Source organism: Pelobates fuscus, chromosome 3 (genome assembly GCF_036172605.1).
Source record: "Pelobates fuscus isolate aPelFus1 chromosome 3, aPelFus1.pri, whole genome shotgun sequence".
NCBI classification, from domain to species: Eukaryota; Metazoa; Chordata; class Amphibia; order Anura; family Pelobatidae; genus Pelobates; species Pelobates fuscus.
The window spans coordinates 55,595,246-55,614,607 of NC_086319.1; the positions used below are offsets into that span (position 1 = coordinate 55,595,246).

General features: G+C 46.2%; 1 protein-coding gene across 1 annotated transcript; it reads right to left on the bottom strand.

Annotated features, from left to right (window-relative positions):
* Positions 1 to 284: 284 nt before the first annotated feature.
* On the bottom strand, positions 285 to 16,050 carry LOC134600761 (methionine aminopeptidase 2-like). Its single transcript, XM_063445146.1, has 5 exons — positions 15,945 to 16,050; positions 7,946 to 8,056; positions 7,750 to 7,807; positions 5,428 to 5,530; positions 285 to 633 (listed from the first exon to the last, which is right to left on the bottom strand). The coding sequence occupies exons 2-5, from the start codon at positions 7,955 to 7,957 to the stop codon at positions 381 to 383; spliced, it is 426 nt and encodes a 141-aa protein (XP_063301216.1). The 5' UTR covers positions 7,958 to 8,056; positions 15,945 to 16,050; the 3' UTR covers positions 285 to 380.
* Positions 16,051 to 19,362: the final 3,312 nt, after the last annotated feature.

A 19,362-nucleotide genomic window follows, 5' to 3' on the forward strand; every position in this document is an offset into this window, starting at 1 on the left:
GTGATTTCCTGCCTAGACATGTGGAACTAGCCTGTTATATTAATTTTACTAACACACTTAAACTAAACGAGAACATACACTGTAAACATATAGATCTCATTTACTTAAAAAATTTTGTGCTGTTTCACAACTGCCATGATGATGTCTGTCTCTACTGTCATTATTGTACTTGCCCATGCTGTCGTGGCTGTGCAAGCTCTTTTGTTATAACATGCACTACAAAAATAAAGAATTAAAAAAAAAAAAAAATAGTTATCAGGGAATGTATATGTGCATATAAAAGTATTGCATATTAAGTTTAAGAAACAAACTACTCTTGTCCAACATGCCTCTACAGAAGCAGTATTTAGAAACAGTGCAGTGTTTATCATTAATCAGCTTTAATAGTCATCTCCTCTGCTCACAACTTCCTTGCAAGTTGGGCGTAACAATATTGTGTGCTCAAACTGTGCTGTGTAGGAGCCTTTTATGTCGCACAGAGGAGGGCATGGGTCCACAATCCCCAGACCACACAGATTCTTTAGAGCCATCAGGTATTTACTCTCTCCAAGTCGGTCCAACCACCTGCGGCAGAATGCAAGAGTGCCAAAATTTTCATTGATGACATTTAACAAATGTCTTGCTCGTGGAAGTCTAAAAAGAAAAGAAAAAAGCAACTTTGTTCCACAATTCAACCATTTCTAACAATTCTCTAACCTGTAGCATTTGTTTATTACAACATTTATAATTCTATCTGGAAACTCAAAGGGTTATTCCAAGCACCATGACCACTTTAGTGTTTGTAAGTGGTCACGGTACATGGAGTCTATATGTGCAGCATTTCCCTTTGGAAAGCTACTCATACTAAGATAGTTTACTTTGCTACTGGAGATGTAAGTCCACCTCCGCCGGTTGCAGGTTCATATAAGAGTCTTGGGAGATTAACAATGGGCAATTTCCCGAAGGAACGAGTAAAAATAGTTAATTTTATTTTCAAAATGGCAGATCCATTATTTTGACACAAAGAACCTACCCCGCCACAAAGTAATCCACCACATTCACCCGACCTTTTAGATCCTGATTAATTCATGTGGGGATAGCTGAAGGAGCGGGTGGTATATGTGAAGAAACCATGTACACTTGAGCAGCTGAAGGAAAATATCCGTGCAGAAGTTCGAGCGTTAGAACCTCAAACATTGGCTAATGTTATCAACAGTGCAATAAAAAGAGCCAGACTTTTCAAGGCGGCAAATAGGGCGCATTTAAAATATGTCATCTTAAGTATTAGTTGAACAGATTGTCGTAAACATTCATGGTATGTAATATTACTGAAATTGGTTAGTTCATTTTAAAAAATTTGAAATTATTGACTCGTCAAACCCTACTCTGAAATTTAGCCTACACTGTACAAACTCAAATACACAATCTCCAAGATAAGATAGGAAACTACAAAAGAACTAACACACATGTAAGACTTCAACATACCTCGATATGTTTTACCATCCAACTCTACTTCGTACGACTCCATTGCTTCTTGGATTGCTTTTCCCACATCACACAAGCGTACATCAATACCTGAACTCTAACGCAATACAAAACCATATGATTTCAGAAAACAACCCACTCTTTCCGAAAGCAATAATTATTTTCTAATTAGGCACACTGGGCTCTTGATCTTACAGTGCTTCAACACAAAGCATGACAGATCCATTTTCTAAATAATTAGATGGACTTTTTGCATATGTTAAACCTTTAGCAATAAGGTTTTCTGTATTCTATTAGGCACTCTTTATTCTTAGAGGTGTATTGCTCACCATCTTGTTATCATCAACTTGTGTTATCCCACAATGCCTCCTCTTTCTATTCTGTACCCCATAACGCATATGCCATAATAAAAGAAAGATTTACAAAAATTTGGAAGAAAAAGTGGCTGACCAGGAAGATAGAGCTAGGCGGAACAATTTTAGAATTCTGAGAGTGACAGAATCTATTAAGCCTAAAGAGTTAACGCAGTATGTACAAGAGCTATTTAAGGCCTTGATGCCAATGTTAACCGAAGCGGATGTACTTCTTGGCCGCACACATCGTCTTCCTAGACCTAGGCATCTATCTCCCACTACACCAAGGGACGTTATTACTAAGGTGCACTATTTTACCGTAAAAGATAGAGTGATGATGGCTTCTCATATTAAAGGCCCACAAGGCTGTTCAACGATTTATAATCAATAACAATGCATAAAAGGAGTACCTTTGCACCCACTTCCGCAGCCTTACGTTCAGCTAATATACCTTATAAGTGTGGATTTCAAACTAAACTCTTGGTGAAGAGGAATGGGACTGATTAATTTATTTTCTCGACGGAAGAAGGGAAGAAACGTCTCCGGGAATTGAACATACTTATGCAAATGGATTCTGCTGTGGCGGAATCAATTAAAAGTTCACCCGCGAAACTTAAAAGACTGGACAAGAGTTCCCACTCACCACTGATACATTTTCGTTACTTGCTGAAAATAATTATGCTGGCACTTAAATATTTAACTTATTAGGATGTATATTATTTTTACCAAAAGATGATAAGAGATGTACTTTAACACCAGGTCAATCTATGTTAAAACAAAGATCAGATGGTAAGGGAAATTGGAAAATTGTCCCTCATTTATTAGCTTTATTAGCTTAGTAACTTAAGATATTGTTTTTTAGGGTCCCACCCATTGCACAGGGGGGGGAGGACAGTAGTCCCCCCCCCTTATCCTTATTTAGGGCCCCCACCCGCCGCGCAGGGGTGTGGGCCGGGGGGGTGGACAATAGGTCAACCCCCCATTGTGATTTATTGCCCCCACCCACCACGCCCCCTTATTGTTATTTAGGGGGCCCCCACCCACCGCGCGGTTAGTAGGTTTGTTTGTTTTTTACAGTGAGCAGCCTGTTTAACAGACATGCCTCTACTCGCGGTATAGCAAGTAGGGGCAGAATTTACTAATACTAAGTAATCTTTACTTAGTATTAGTAAATGTGGCTGAAAGACCAATTTAGGTCTTTCAGCCTTTTAGTAGATAACTCCCTGATACCGTGGGAATTATGGAGTTATCTACTAAGCGGCTGCAAGATGCAGCCACGGCAATGAATAGGATCGGAGTTTCATTCATTCGAATGAAATTCCCATATGAACAAAGTCCCGAAATTGTTAGAACGCAATTCGGCTGTTTTGCCGGCGTCCTGTTTAAGTGACAGAAAGCATCGCGGGAACAGGAAGGAAAGGTAAGGATTGAGGGAAAATTGCTGTGACCACCAGAAACGAAGCACACTTTGCTCCTGCGCTGTTCACTGCGTAGGAAACCTCCATAAGAGAAATAGTCCCTACTTTTTCTTAAGATTTAAAGAAAACTAGAGCAGACAGGAAGAAATGAATAACAGATCCTGAGAGAGGGAGAGAAGAGGAATCGATTGGGGAAAGGTAAGTTCGGCATGACAGTGCAGCTTTAAATCAGGACAAAACGCAGGTACTACCTGTAGGGTTGCCTAAGGGAGTTATTCAGACACTAAGCTCACAATATCGCATGGACTGGAGGACATCATATATTACTTATTTATGGGGTGAAGATTCCCACAACTATGGCCGGGGTTTTTAATCATAATTTCGCCCCTTTAATACAAGTTTGTAAAACTGAAATTTATGAATAAACTGAATGAGTATAAAATGATGATTCTCCCTCATATTTTATATTTTTTTAAGATGCTACCTATATCAGTACCCCAATCATATTGTAAGTCCTTGCAGTCCATTGGTAATTCATTTATATGGGATGGGAAAAAAAGCTAGATTGCCTTTTAGCTTGCTCCAAAATACTCCAAGTGATGGAGGGGTAGGTCTCTCAAATATTTGGCTTTATTATAAAGTTACTATGTTAGCAGCAGGGATCATGCTCCATACATCTCAAGGAGATACGCAATGGGTAGATATGGAAAAGGATTAAACTAAAAGGCAGACTCTGACCGAGTTTATGTGGACTCCTAAATCCAAATGAAGGTTAAAACCCAAGTTATTCCCAACAACTAACATTACCCTTAAAATTTGCTGTGAATATATAGCGCAGATGGGATGGAAAGCATATATATTCACCCCAAATCTCCATCCGAAGGCACCTCTGACAGTGCTTTTAAAAGGACTTTCCCCAAATCTCCCAATCCATAGTTGGAAAAAGCTAGGGATCCTAAATATCTCCCAATTATATGATACAACAACTATGGAATATCCCAGCCAGGAATGCATTTATGCATCTCCAGGTTAAGGGACTTTTGACTTCATTGGTTCTGCACAAAAAAACCCAGTGACATCCAAACCTCAACTTTATTGGCCTCAAAGTTAGTGCTAGACAGATGCTGGATAGCACCTTAAAACCTTTAAAAAAAAAACAAAAAAATTTTTTTTTAAAAATTGCCTCACACCACTCTAGGTTAAGCGAGAGAAGGTCCCTTAGACATTAACCTTACAAAAATTGAGTTGATACCTGCAATGTGTAATACTATACATATCTATTCTGTGTTCAATTTACTGTTCATGCAAAGCACATGTCATGCTGTGATGATTGCACTAACTCGCAAAAATAAAGAATACAAAAAAAAAACCTGCACATACAGAGATATATGCAGTTTTGTGTGGGAAACTAGTTGCACCCCCGCGACATGTGACTTAGCAATCCTGAGCAAAAATTACATCTGGCGACAGGGGACAAGGGAAGGAAGTGACTTTGCACAAACCTATCGTTATGTCACTTCCAGCGGATGCCAACCTTACAACACATTGAGCTGAATGCCAGTACTTCGCCTACACTTCAAACTGGTTTTTGCAAACTAAGCAGGTGTGACGGCATCCGGAAATTAATGGCCCTTTATAATGTACTCAATCGGACAGTGTTACTTAGCAACTGATGAAAGAGAGTATACTGGCGAAACAAGTTTTCATATAGAAGATTTTGTGTTTTATATCGGTTTGTTTTTTTAAGTGTATTTTATTTACTTTTATTTTATTTGTTACATAGCACAGAGGGCTACAACTGGGTTAAGTGCCACCCAGAATCGGCTGTTGAAATTATTGACTCTGTCCTCTCAGGTAGTGACAGGCAGAACATTTTTTTTTACTAGCACCTTTTTTTGTGCCCTATACATTTTCATGCTCTTTCAATAGCTTAAATATTATTGTACCCATGACACACATTAACCTTTAACCTGCCAAAGGGATGAGCAATGTTTTAGAATGCAAAGAATTGGGTCCCTCCACAATACTAAACTGTAAACCTTATTATAATCTGTACACACAGGTGCACATTGCTTTCAAATCTGTTAAGTTACACAAGACATAAATTAATATTTAAGAGCTCACAAAACAGTAGAAACCCCTTTCCAATGGAATTGTCTACTCTATTGAACTGGATTTCACAAGATACCTACCCATCTTGTGCTGTTGGGTACTCGCACTCCTGTCCCTTTGGGAAAACACCACTTGTATGCAGATCGCAAATTGGAATTGAGGGTGGATCTGTCTGGACCTTGGCTGAAAGCAGTAAATATGACCAGGTGAGTTAAGAATATATTAGTGAATAAAGGAACTTTATGAAACCATACTTCAGCTGCCTATGGAGTCTATAGGTTTCTTGTACGGTGACATACCAGACAAGTTCTGTACAACATCTCAAAAGCAGTTTAACAGATTGCAGCATAGGGAATTCTATCCATAAACACAGTGCTGATAGAGAGAGTGAGGAGTGCTGTAAAATAAGCAATCTGACAAGTTTTATCAACTACAGGGAGTGCAGAATTATTAGGCAAGTTGTAATTTTATTATCGAACAACAACCATGTTCTCAATGAACCCAAAAAACTCATTAATATCAAAGCTGAATATTTTTGGAAGTAGTTTTTAGTTTGTTTTTAGTTTTAGCTATTTTAGGGGGATATCTGTGTGTGCAGGTGACTATTACTGTGCATAATTATTAGGCAACTTAACAAAAAACAAATATATACCCATTTCAATTATTTATTTTTACCAGTTAAACCAATATAACATCTCAACATTCACAAATATACATTTCTGACATTCAAAAACAAATCAGTGACCAATATAGCCACCTTTCTTTGCAAGGACACTCAAAAGCCTGCCATCCATGGATTCTGTCAGTGTTTTGATCTGTTCACCATCAACATTGCGTGCAGAAGCAACCACAGCCTCCCAGACACTGTTCAGAGAGGTGTACTGTTTTCCCTCCTTGTAAATCTCACATTTGATGATGGACCACAGGTTCTCAATGGGGTTCAGATCAGGTGAACAAGGAGGCCATGTCATTAGATTTTCTTCTTTTATACCCTTTCTTGCCAGCCACGCTGTGGAGTACTTGGACGCGTGTGATGGAGCTTTGTCCTGCATGAAAATCATGTTTTTCTTGAAGGATGCAGACTTCTTCCTGTACCACTGCTTGAAGAAGGTGTCTTCCAGAAACTGGCAGTAGGACTGGGAGTTGAGCTTGACTCCATCCTCAACCCGAAAAGGCCCCACAAGCTCATCTTTGATGATACCAGCCCAAACCAGTACTCCACCTCCACCTTGCTTGCGTCTGAGTCGGACTGGAGCTCTCTGCCCTTTACCAATCCAGCCACGGGTCCATCCATCTGGCCCATCAAGACTCACTCTCATTTCATCAGTCCATAAAACCTTAGAAAAATCAGTCTTGAGATATTTCTTGGCCCAGTCTTGACGTTTCAGCTTGTGTGTCTTGTTCAGTGGTGGTCGTCTTTCAGCCTTTCTTACCTTGGCCATGTCTCTGAGTATTGCACACCTTGTGCTTTTGGGCACTCCAGTGATGTTGAAATATGGCCAAACTGGTGGCAAGTGGCATCTTGGCAGCTGCACGCTTGACTTTTCTCAGTTCATGGGCAGTTATTTTGCGCCTTGGTTTTTCCACACGCTTCTTGCAACCCTGTTGACTATTTTGAATGAAACGCTTGATTGTTCGATGATCACGCTTCAGAAGCTTTGCAATTTTAAGAGTGCTGCATCCCTCTGCAAGATATCTCACTATTTTTGACTTTTCTGAGCCTGTCAAGTCCTTCTTTTGACCCATTTTGGCAAAGGAAAGGAAGTTGCCTAATAATTATGCACACCTGATATAGGGTGTTGATGTCATTAGACCACACCCCTTCTCATTACAGAGATGCACATCACCTAATATGCTTAATTGGTAGTAGGCTTTCGAGCCTATACAGCTTGGAGTAAGACAACATGCATAAAGAGGATGATGTGGTCAAAATACTAATTTGCCTAATAATTCTGCACTCCCTGTATGTTCTTTAAAGGGACACTATAGGCACCACTTTAGCTCATTGAAGTGGTCTGGGTGCACTGTCCAGGTCCCTTAAACCTACAAAGGTAATGACTGCAATTTTTAAGAAACTGCAATAATTACCTTTTTAGGGTTAACTCCACCTCTATTGGCTGTCTACCAGGCAGCCACTAGCGGGACTTTCGGACTGTTAGGCGACTTTTGGTCGCCTAACTGATGCTGGACGTCCCCAAGCTATGACTGATCACTGATCCAGTGTCACCCAAAACCCCATAGGAAAGCATTGTGCGAGGGAGGGGAAAGCTATAGTGCCAGGAAAACAAGTTTGTTTTCCTGGCACTATAGTTTCCATTTAAGACAGGGCCCCCAACTGCCACCCACCACTAGCTGTTGGTGAATATAAATGTAGCCCTGCTTTAAGTGATATATGCACGTACGGCCCTGCTTCTTTTTCTTCTTTTTTCCCGTTTGTGCCATCAACATCACCTTCGCCATCTTAAGAAGAAGGTAAAATTTTAAGTTAACAAAATAAACATTAAACTGAGAAAATGAAATTGTACGATGCTGGAAAGAATAAACAGAGCAGAATGTTGTATTCCAGCCTATTTATCCATAACAGTAGTGTGTACATGCCTGCTTTCCCATTGTCCTGTTCCTTGTTCTCAAGAGTTTGCTTCCCCAGCTGTTTTGTTACATTGTCAATGATGGTGGCAGCAGATCCTGCTTCTTGCTTAGTATCCTGTCCTGAAATGCAGGAAATTCAGGGTATGAGTTGCAGACAACACAAGCTCATCCGAATATATATTGATTTCTTCAACTTATAATCATTCTTTAACATAGGCAGTAATTTTTAGAAATGCATTAGAATCTGGCTTAAAATGGTGGCCTGAGAAAAGCTGCTTGTGCAGACACATTTCCTGTTCATTTCCATTCAAGTCTGCAATTAGATCTATGCATGCACAGACATGTTTTATTATGCAGTTTAAAGGAACACTCTAGGCGACTCAACATTAAAGCATTAATACTAAAATACAATTTTACAAAATGTATACATTAATACATGTGGGGCGGGGGGGGCGAGGTAAAATAAATCAATACTTGCAGGTGGCTTGGTCACAGGGTCTAATTCTTGCAGGGGGGGCTGGATCACAGGGGGGGGGGGGCAGTAAATGTCTAGGACTGGGTCACTGTACATGCAGGGGGGATAGTCACAGGATATAATACTAGCAGGGGGGCTTGGTCACAGGGTGTAATACTAGCAGGGGGGCTGGGTGTCAAAGGGTATAATACTAGCAGGGGGGCTGGGTCACAGGGTATAATACTAGCAGGGGGGCTGGGTCACAGGGTATAATACTAGCAGGGGGGCTGGGTCACAGGGTGTAATACTAGCAGGGGGGCTGGGTCACAGGGTATAATACTAGCAAGGGGGGCTGGGTCACAGGGTATAATACTAGCAAGGGGGGCTGGGTCACAGGGTATAATACTAGCAGGGGGGCTGGGTCAAGGGGTGTAATACTAGCAGTGGGGCTGGGTCACGGTATAATACTAGCAGGGGGGCTGGGTCACAGGGTATAGTACTAGCAGGAGGGGCTGGGTCACAGGGTATAATACTAGCAGGGGGGCTGGGTCACAGGGTATAATACTAGCAGGGGGGCTGGGTCACAGGGTGTAATACTAGCAGTGGGGCTGGGTCACAGGGTATAATACTAGCAAGGGGGGCTGGGTCACAGGGTATAATACTAGCAGGGGGGGCTGGGTCACAGGGTATAATACTAGCAGGGGGGCTGGGTCACAGGGTATAATACTAGCAGGGGGGCTGGGTCACAGGGTATAATACTAGCAGGGGGGCTGGGTCACAGGGTATAATACTAGCAGGGGGGCTGGGTCACAGGGTATAATACTAGCAGGGGGGCTGGGTCACAGGGTGTAATACTAGCAGGGGGCTGGGTCACAGGGTGTAATACTAGCAGGGGGCTGGGTCACAGGGTGTAATACTAGCAGGGGGGCTGGGTCACAGGGTGTAATACTAGCAGGGGGGCTGGGTCACAGGGTATAATACTAGCAGGGGGGGCTGGGTCACAGGGTATAATACTAGCAGGGGGGTTGGGTCACAGGGTATAATACTAGCGGGGGGCTGGGTCACAGGGTATAATACTAGCAGGGGGCTGGGTCACAGGGTATAATACTAGCAGGGGGGGCTGGGTCACATGGTATAATACTAGCGGGGGGGCTGGGTCACAGGGTATAATACTAGCAGGGGGGGCTGGGTCACAGGGTATAATACTAGCGGGGGGCTGGGTCACAGCGTATAATACTAGCAGGGGGGCTGGGTCACAGGGTATAATACTAGCAGGGGGGCTGGGTCACAGGGTATAATACTAGCAGGGGGGCTGGGTCACAGGGTATAATACTAGCAGGGGGGGCTGGGTCACAGGGTGTAATACTAGCAGGGGGGCTGGGTCACAGGGTATAATACTAGCAGGGGGGCTGGGTCACAGGGTATAATACTAGCAGGGGGGCTGGGTCACAGGGTATAATACTAGCAGGGGGGGCTGGGTCACAGGGTATAATACTAGCAGGCGGGCTGGGTCACAGGGTGTAATACTAGCAGGGGGGCTGGGTCACAGGGTGTAATACTAGCAGGGGGGCTGGGTCACAGGGTGTAATACTAGCAGGGGGGCTGGGTCACAGGGTGTAATACTAGCAGGGGGGCTGGGTCACAGGGTATAATACTAGCAGGGGGGGCTGGGTCACAGGGTATAATACTAGCAGGGGGTCTGGGTCACATGGTATAATACTGGGGGGGGGCTGGGTCACAGGGTATAATACTGCGGGGGGGCTGGGTCACAGGTTATAATACTGGGGGGCTGGGTCACTGGGTATAATACTAGCAGGGGGGCTTGGTCACTGGGTATAATACTAGCAGGGGGGCTGGGTCACTGGGTATAATACTAGCAGGGGGGCTGGGTCACAGGGTATAATACTAGCAGGGGGTGCTGGGTCACAAGGTATAATACTAGCAGGGGGGGCTGGGTCAAGGGGTATAATACTAGCAGGAGGGGCTGGGTCACAGGGTATAATAATAGCAGGGGGGGCTGGGTCACAGGGTATAATACTAGCAGGGGGGCTGGGTCACAGGGTATAATACTAGCGGGGGGCTGGGTCACAGGGTATAATACTAGCAGGGGGGGTTGGGTCACAGGGTATAATACTAGCAGGGGGGCTGGGTCACAGGGTATAATACTAGCAGGGGGCTGGGTCACAAGGTATAATACTAGCAGGGGGGGCTTGGTCACAGGGTGTAATACTAGCAGGGGGGGTGGGTCACAGGGTATAATACTAGCGGGGGCTGGGTCATAGGGTATAATGCTAGCACAGGGGCTTTGGGTCACAGGGTATAATACTAGCAGGGGGGGCTGGGTCACAGGGTGCAATACTAGCAGGGGGCTGGGTCACAGGGTGTAATACTAGAAGGGGTGCTGGGTCACAGGGTGTAACACTAGAAGGGGGGCTGGGTCACAGGGTGTAATACTAGAAGGGGGGCTGGGTCACAGGGTGTAATACTAGAAGGGGGGCTGGGTCACAGGGTGTAATACTAGCAGGGGGGCTGGGTCACAGGGTGTAATACTAGAAGGGGGGCTGGGTCACAGGGTGTAATACTAGCAGGGGGGCTGGGTCACAGGGTGCAATACTAGCAGGGGGGGCTGGGTCACAGGGTGTAATACTAGAAGGGGGGCTGGGTCACAGGGTGTAATACTAGCAGGGGGGCTGGGTCACAGGGTGCAATACTAGCAGGGGGGGCTGGGTCACAGGGTGTAATACTAGAAGGGGGGCTGGGTCACAGGGTGTAATACTAGCAGGGGGGGCTGGGTCACATGGTATAATACTAGCAGGGGGGCTGGGTCACAGGGTATAAAACTAGCAGGGGGGCTGGGTCACAGGGTATAATACTAGCAGGGGGGCTGGGTCACAGGGTGCAATACTAGCAGGGGGGGCTGGGTCACAGGGTGTAATACTAGAAGGGGGGCTGGGTCACAGGGTGTAATACTAGAAGGGGGGCTGGGTCACAGGGTGTAATACTAGAAGGGGGGCTGGGTCACAGGGTGTAATACTAGAAGGGGGGCTGGGTCACAGGGTGTAATACTAGCAGGGGGGCTGGGTCACAGGGTGCAATACTAGCAGGGGGGGCTGGGTCACAGGGTGTAATACTAGAAGGGGGGCTGGGTCACAGGGTGTAATACTAGCAGGGGGGGCTGGGTCACATGGTATAATACTAGCAGGGGGGCTGGGTCACAGGGTATAAAACTAGCAGGGGGGCTGGGTCACAGGGTATAATACTAGCAGGGGGACTGGGTCATAGGGTATAATACTAGCAGGGGGGGCTGGTTCACAGGGTATAATACTAGCAGAGGGGCTGGGTCACAGGGTATAATACTAGCAGGGGGGCTGGGTCACAGGGTATAATACTAGCAGGGGGCTGGGTCACAGGGTATAATGTGGTGGAATCTCGGTAAAAATAAATTTAGTAGGCCGAGATTACCACGTGGCATGTGTACGTGCATATGCTGACGTATCGATCAGTTGGTTGCACGAGGCAAGATACGATCAGTAGTGTACGGAGCATGTGCAAGAATACAGGATGTAGTATTCCCCTCCTCCATTGTGCTGGACAAGCCATGCGGTCAAGCAGGAAGTTAATTCTTATTTGTATTGATTGGTCAAGAGAATGTGCGGGTGGAGCTTAATATGGGAGGAGTTATGTGCCTATATAAGGAGCCTGCACTATTGTCCGGGGCTCAGAACCTGCTGTATTTTGGTGACATTAGTCCCTCTGAGTCCCGATCGGTGATCCAATAAAGAATCTCTTCCTTCCTGAAGAAACCTGTGTCCATCTCTCTGTGCTTTGCTTCCGTCAGTTTCTCCGGTATCAATAATACTAGCAGGGGGGCTGGGTCACAGGGTATAATACTGGGGGGGCTGGGTCACAGGGTATAATACTAGCAGGGGGGGCTGGGTCACAGGGTATAATACTAGCAGGGGGGCTGGGTCACAGGGTATAATACTAGCAGGGGGGCTGGGTCACAGGGTATAATACTAGCAGGGGGGGCTGGGTCACAGGGTATAATACTAGCAGGGGGGCTGGGTCACAGGGTGTAATACTAGCAGGGGGGGCTGGGTCACAGGGTATAAAACTAGCAGGGAGGCTGGGTCACAGGGTATAATACTAGCAGGGGGACTGGGTCACAGGGTGTAATACTAGCAGGGGGCTGGGTCACAGGGTATAATACTAGCAGGGGGGCTGGGTCACAAGGTATAATACTAGCGGGGGGCTGGTTCACAGGGTGTAATACTAGCGGGGCTGGGTCACAGGGTATAATACTAGCAGGGGGTCTGGGTCACAGGGTATAATACTAGCAGGGGGGGCTGGGTCACAGGGTATAATACTAGCAGGGGGGGCTGGGTCACAGGGTATAATACTAGCAGGGGGTCTGGGTCACAGGGTATAATACTAGCAGGGGGGGCTGGGTCACAGGGTATAATACTAGCAGGGGGGGCTGGGTCACAGGGTATAATACTAGCAGGGGGGCTGGGTCACAGGGTATAATACTAGCAGGGGGGCTGGGTCACAGGGTATAATACTAGCAGGGGGGCTGGGTCACAGGGTATAATACTAGCAGGGGGGGCTGGGTCACAGGGTGTAATACTAGCAGGGGGCTGGGTCACAGGGTGTAATACTAGCAGGGGGGGCTGGGTCACAGGGTATAATACTAGCAGGGGGGCTGGGTCACAGGGTATAATACTAGCAGGGGGGGCTGGGTCACAGGGTATAATACTAGCAGGGGGCTGGGTCACAGGGTGTAATACTAGCAGGGGGGCTGGGTCACAGGGTGTAATACTAGCAGGGGGGCTGGGTCACAGGGTGTAATACTAGCAGGGGGGCTGGGTCACAGGGTGTAATACTAGCAGGGGGGCTGGGTCACAGGGTGTAATACTAGCAGGGGGGCTGGGTCACAGGGTATAATACTAGCAGGGGGGGCTGGGTCACAGGGTATAATACTAGCAGGGGGCTGGGTCACATGGTATAATACTGGGGGGGGCTGGGTCACAGGGTATAATACTGCGGGGGGGCTGGGTCACAGGTTATAATACTGGGGGGCTGGGTCACTGGGTATAATACTAGCAGGGGGGCTTGGTCACTGGGTATAATACTAGCAGGGGGGCTGGGTCACTGGGTATAATACTAGCAGGGGGGCTGGGTCACAGGGTATAATACTAGCAGGGGGTGCTGGGTCACAAGGTATAATACTAGCAGGGGGGGCTGGGTCAAGGGGTATAATACTAGCAGGAGGGGCTGGGTCACAGGGTATAATAATAGCAGGGGGGGCTGGGTCACAGGGTATAATACTAGCAGGGGGGCTGGGTCACAGGGTATAATACTAGCGGGGGGCTGGGTCACAGGGTATAATACTAGCAGGGGGGGTTGGGTCACAGGGTATAATACTAGCAGGGGGGCTGGATCACAGGGTATAATACTAGCAGGGGGCTGGGTCACAAGGTATAATACTAGCAGGGGGGGCTTGGTCACAGGGTGTAATACTAGCAGGGGGGGTGGGTCACAGGGTATAATACTAGCGGGGGCTGGGTCATAGGGTATAATACTAGCACGGGGGCTTTGGGTCACAGGGTATAATACTAGCAGGGGGGGCTGGGTCACAGGGTGCAATACTAGCAGGGGGGCTGGGTCACAGGGTGTAATACTAGAAGGGGTGCTGGGTCACAGGGTGTAACACTAGAAGGGGGGCTGGGTCACAGGGTGTAATACTAGAAGGGGGGCTTGGTCACAGGGTGTAATACTAGAAGGGGGGCTGGGTCACAGGGTGTAATACTAGCAGGGGGGCTGGGTCACAGGGTGTAATACTAGAAGGGGTGCTGGGTCACAGGGTGTAACACTAGAAGGGGGGCTGGGTCACAGGGTGTAATACTAGAAGGGGGGCTGGGTCACAGGGTGTAATACTAGAAGGGGGGCTGGGTCACAGGGTGTAATACTAGCAGGGGGGCTGGGTCACAGGGTGCAATACTAGCAGGGGGGGCTGGGTCACAGGGTGTAATACTAGAAGGGGGGCTGGGTCACAGGGTGTAATACTAGCAGGGGGGGCTGGGTCACATGGTATAATACTAGCAGGGGGGCTGGGTCACAGGGTATAAAACTAGCAGGGGGGCTGGGTCACAGGGTATAATACTAGCAGGGGGACTGGGTCATAGGGTATAATACTAGCAGGGGGGGCTGGTTCACAGGGTATAATACTAGCAGAGGGGCTGGGTCACAGGGTATAATACTAGCAGGGGGGCTGGGTCACAGGGTATAATACTAGCAGGGGGCTGGGTCACAGGGTATAATGTGGTGGAATCTCGGTAAAAATAAATTTAGTAGGCCGAGATTACCACGTGGCATGTGTACGTGCATATGCTGACGTATCGATCAGTTGGTTGCACGAGGCAAGATACGATCAGTAGTGTACGGAGCATGTACAAGAATACAGGATGTAGTATTCCCCTCCTCCATTGTGCTGGACAAGCCATGCGGTCAAGCAGGAAGTTAATTCTTATTTGTATTGATTGGTCAAGAGAATGTGCGGGTGGAGCTTAATATGGGAGGAGTTATGTGCCTATATAAGGAGCCTGCACTATTGTCCGGGGCTCAGAACCTGCTGTATTTTGGTGACATTAGTCCCTCTGAGTCCCGATCGGTGATCCAATAAAGAATCTCTTCCTTCCTGAAGAAACCTGTGTCCATCTCTCTGTGCTTTGCTTCCGTCAGTTTCTCCGGTATCAATAATACTAGCAGGGGGGCTGGGTCACAGGGTATAATACTGGGGGGGCTGGGTCACAGGTTATAATACTAGCAGGGATGGCTGGGTCACAGGGTATAATACTAGCAGGGGGGGGCTGGGTCACAGGGTGTAATACTAGAAGGGGGGCTGGGTCACAGGGTGTAATACTAGCAGGGGGGGCTGGGTCACATGGTATAATACTAGCAGGGGGGGCTGGGTCACATGGTATAATACTAGCAGGGGGGGCTGGGTCACAGGGTATAAAACTAGCAGGGAGGCTGGGTCACAGGGTATAATACTAGCAGGGGGACTGGGTCACAGGGTATAATACTAGCAGGGGGCTGGGTCACAGGGTATAATACTAGCAGGGGGGCTGGGTCACAAGGTATAATACTAGCGGGGGGCTGGTTCACAGGGTGTAATACTAGCGGGGCTGGGTCACAGGGTATAATACTAGCAGGGGGTCTGGGTCACAGGGTATAATACTAGCAGGGGGGTCTGGGTCACAGGGTATAATACTAGCAGGGGGGGCTGGGTCACAGGGTATAATACTAGCAGGGGGTCTGGGTCACAGGGTATAATACTAGCAGGGGGGGCTGGGTCACAGGGTATAATACTAGCAGGGGGGGCTGGGTCACAGGGTATAATACTAGCAGGGGGGCTGGGTCACAGGGTATAATACTAGCAGGGGGGCTGGGTCACAGGGTATAATACTAGCAGGGGGGCTGGGTCACAGGGTATAATACTAGCAGGGGGGCTGGGTCACAGGGTATGATACTGCCCCTCCCTCCGTATCTCACCTGCTTTACTCCTTTTCTTCTTTCTGGAGTTGGTCTCTCCGCTCTTTTGGCGTTCTCCATCTTCCTCCTCTTGGCCATGAATCTCCCTCAACAACTTCACCCCCACCATTTTACCACAGAGAGGAAGAAACTCTGGCTAGAAGAGTAAGGGAAGCCGAGGTGCATGGTGGGATAGACTGGGAGGACCTCGGTTTATCACACTAACCCAGTGTAGAGTTAGAATGTTTGGAGTTTGGATGAGATTAGTGGCAATAGATTCTGATGAAGTTATGTGACTGGCACAATAAAGGATATTTGTGACAATTTGCACTGCACTGTGTCTCCAGAGCTCTGTGGCCAGGGTCAAGTTATTCTTGTAAACCAGTTCTGAGGTCATTTGTGATCATCATGGTTCAATCTATGTTGTCTCTTAGAGAAGCACTGTGGACCCATGGCACATGCATGACAATTGCTTTGATTTACCAATCAGATACCTCTCCTATGAGAAGTATTAAGAACACTTGTCATCATGCTGTGCGTAATCAAAATAAATGGTTCTAGTGGCTGTCACATGTTGGTGGGTGACCTGTTATTGCAACACAACACTTGTAGCAAAATATTGTCATGACATAAGTGATGAATTAGCTGTACCCTCCCGCAAAATAAATACAAATCAAAACACATATTGCGGACATGACAGAACCGAGTAGCTCTCTGACCCCATCTCAGTGTGTGTCAGGGTAAGGAAAAAAAAAGTAGTGAATGGTCTTAAGTGTTCCTATGGACATACCATCACTTGTGCTGTGAATTGGAGGTGAAAAGGATACGTTGCTCTCCAGATAGTGGAATGTGTGACTGGAGGAGGCATGCTGTTTCAGGAACTATTTTGTTTTGTGACGATGATTATCATAACTGGCATTTATATAGAGTCAACTTATTCCACACGCATTACAGTATTATAAAGGGGGAAATTTAACAATAAATTAGACAATTACAAAATGTTACAGGAACAATAGGTTTATGAGAACCCTGTTCAAAAAGCGTGCAGTCTAGGGGAGGTGGGTATAACAAACTCAGTAGGAAGGGCACGAACGGGGATAGCAACTAGGTAGATAGCAACAAGGTGGGAAAGTAGCAAAACTGGAGGTGAGAGTGGATCGAGACCCTCTAAGAGAGAGCAAGAGACAGGTTTGTGAAATAGAAGTTACTCTTAAAGGCCATAAGCTTTTCTGAAGAGGTGGCTTTTGAAGGACTTCTTAAATGATTGAATATTAGAGAGAGTCTGATGGGAGCAGACAGACTGTTGCATAGGAAAGGAGGTCTTTCAACTGCAAGTTAGCAGTAAGGGTGGGAGCAGCAGACAGGAGGTGGTCACCGGCAGAGTGCAGAGACAGACAAGGAAGCGTGCAGGGATAAAAGGATTTCTCCCTTTTGCAAAGTAACGAGGCACCGTGGGAAGATGTAGGCATTATGTGATGATGCATTCTATTGCTCTACTAAGGGTGGTAATGTATTGTATATTGTGTCCCTTTTTTAAGAACTGCCATTCCTAGTTGGTGTCTGACCTCTACACTGGAATAGAGCGCTTGCTTGTAGTCACAGCCATAGTAATTCTTAAACAGATCTTATCATGCACAACTTTAAATTTACGCTTTACAACAGCCCTTGTACCTTTTCACCCAACCACCCCCAACCCCTCAGCTAGTTGGAATACAGTGGCATGCATCTACGGAGTCTCATCTATTACGGCTTTAATGCTACATCTACCTGGTGGATTTCCGCACTTCAAAAAAGGACCGAGAACTCTACTATATACTTTTACTGAGCTTATTTGATGAGCTGACCCATATCTGTAACTCATTCAGTTCTTTGGATGAGTGATTAGAGCACTATAACAATGTCCTACTAATATACTTCCTTGGACGATGGGATGGCAACACATCTACTTTTAGTGATGAAAATGGCAAGATGACCTGGTCGCATATTTTAAAGCTCACTTAATTCCCTGCCCTCCACTATACGATTTCTTGATGCGGAGATAACACAAAATGATTGAATTATAATAAATCGGAAACTGTATACTGAATGGCTTCATGTTATGCTACATACTGCAGTTTAAAGGTAGGGTCCTGCGAGACCCACTACTTCAATATTTCTTTATTCTGTGAAAATACTCTCATAATAAAAACCGTATTTACAAAAGAATAAAAAATTCAAAAGGCATTTGTCAATATAAATGTTTTGGTTTGGGATATCATTTTTAGCAAAATTTGTCAGACAGCAGTTGGTTAAGGAAGTAAATTTTGTAGTCTGTCAAGCAATGTGCAGTTTCTAAGGAGACAGTGCATTATCATTAAAATGGAGGAATTGCAGCATTTGCTCGAAGTGATTCCTCTTCATAACCCCTGGGAAAAGAGTGGTAGCCTGAATGTTCTGTGAAAGACAGAACAAACAAAAACAAAAAACAAAAACATTTTTTTTTAACACATCAAAAAAGTTATTAATTGATTTTGATTTGCATGTCAATGAGTGATTTCTGGCTCCCTGTTGTCTTTTATACAGGTAACGAGCTGAGATTAGGAGCACTCTCTTAAAGGGAGTGCTCCTAATCTCAGCTTGTTACCTGTAAAAGAGACACCTGTCCACAGAAGCAATCAGATCCCAAACTCTCCACCATTGCCAAGACTAAAGAGCTGTCCATGGATGTCAGGGACAAGATTGTAGACCTACACAAGGCTGGAATGGGCTACAAACCATCTCCAAGCAGCTTGGTGAGAAGGTGACAACAGTTGGTGCGATTATTCGCAAATGGAAGAAACCCCAAAAAACTGTCAGTCTTGCTCGATCTGGTGCTCCATGCACGATCTCACCTCGTAGAGTTTCAATGATCATAAGAACAGTGTGGAATCAGCCCAGAACTACACAGGGGGATCCTGTTAATGATTTTAAGGCAGCTGGGACCAAAGTCACCAAGAAAACAATTGGTAACACACTACTCCGTGAAGAACTGAAATCCTGCAGCGCCAGCAAGGTCGCCCTGCTCAAGAAAGCACATGTACAGGCCCGTCTGAAGTTTGCCAATGAACATCTGAATAATTCTGAGGAAAATTGGGTGAAAAAGTGTTGTGGTCAGATGAGACCAAAATCGAGCTCGTGGACATCAACTCAACGTGTTTGGAGGAGGAGGAATGCTGCCTATGACCCCAAGAACACCATCCCCACCGTCAAACATGAAGGTGGATAAATTATGCTTTTGGGGTGTTTTTCTGCTAAGGGGGCAGGACAACTGCATTGAATCAAAAGGGACGATGGATGGGGCCATGCACCGACAAATCTTGGGTGAGAGCCTCCTTCCCTAAGCCAGGGCATTGAAAATGGGTCGTGGATGGGTATGCCAGCATGACAATGACCGAAAACATACAGCCAATTAAACAAAGGA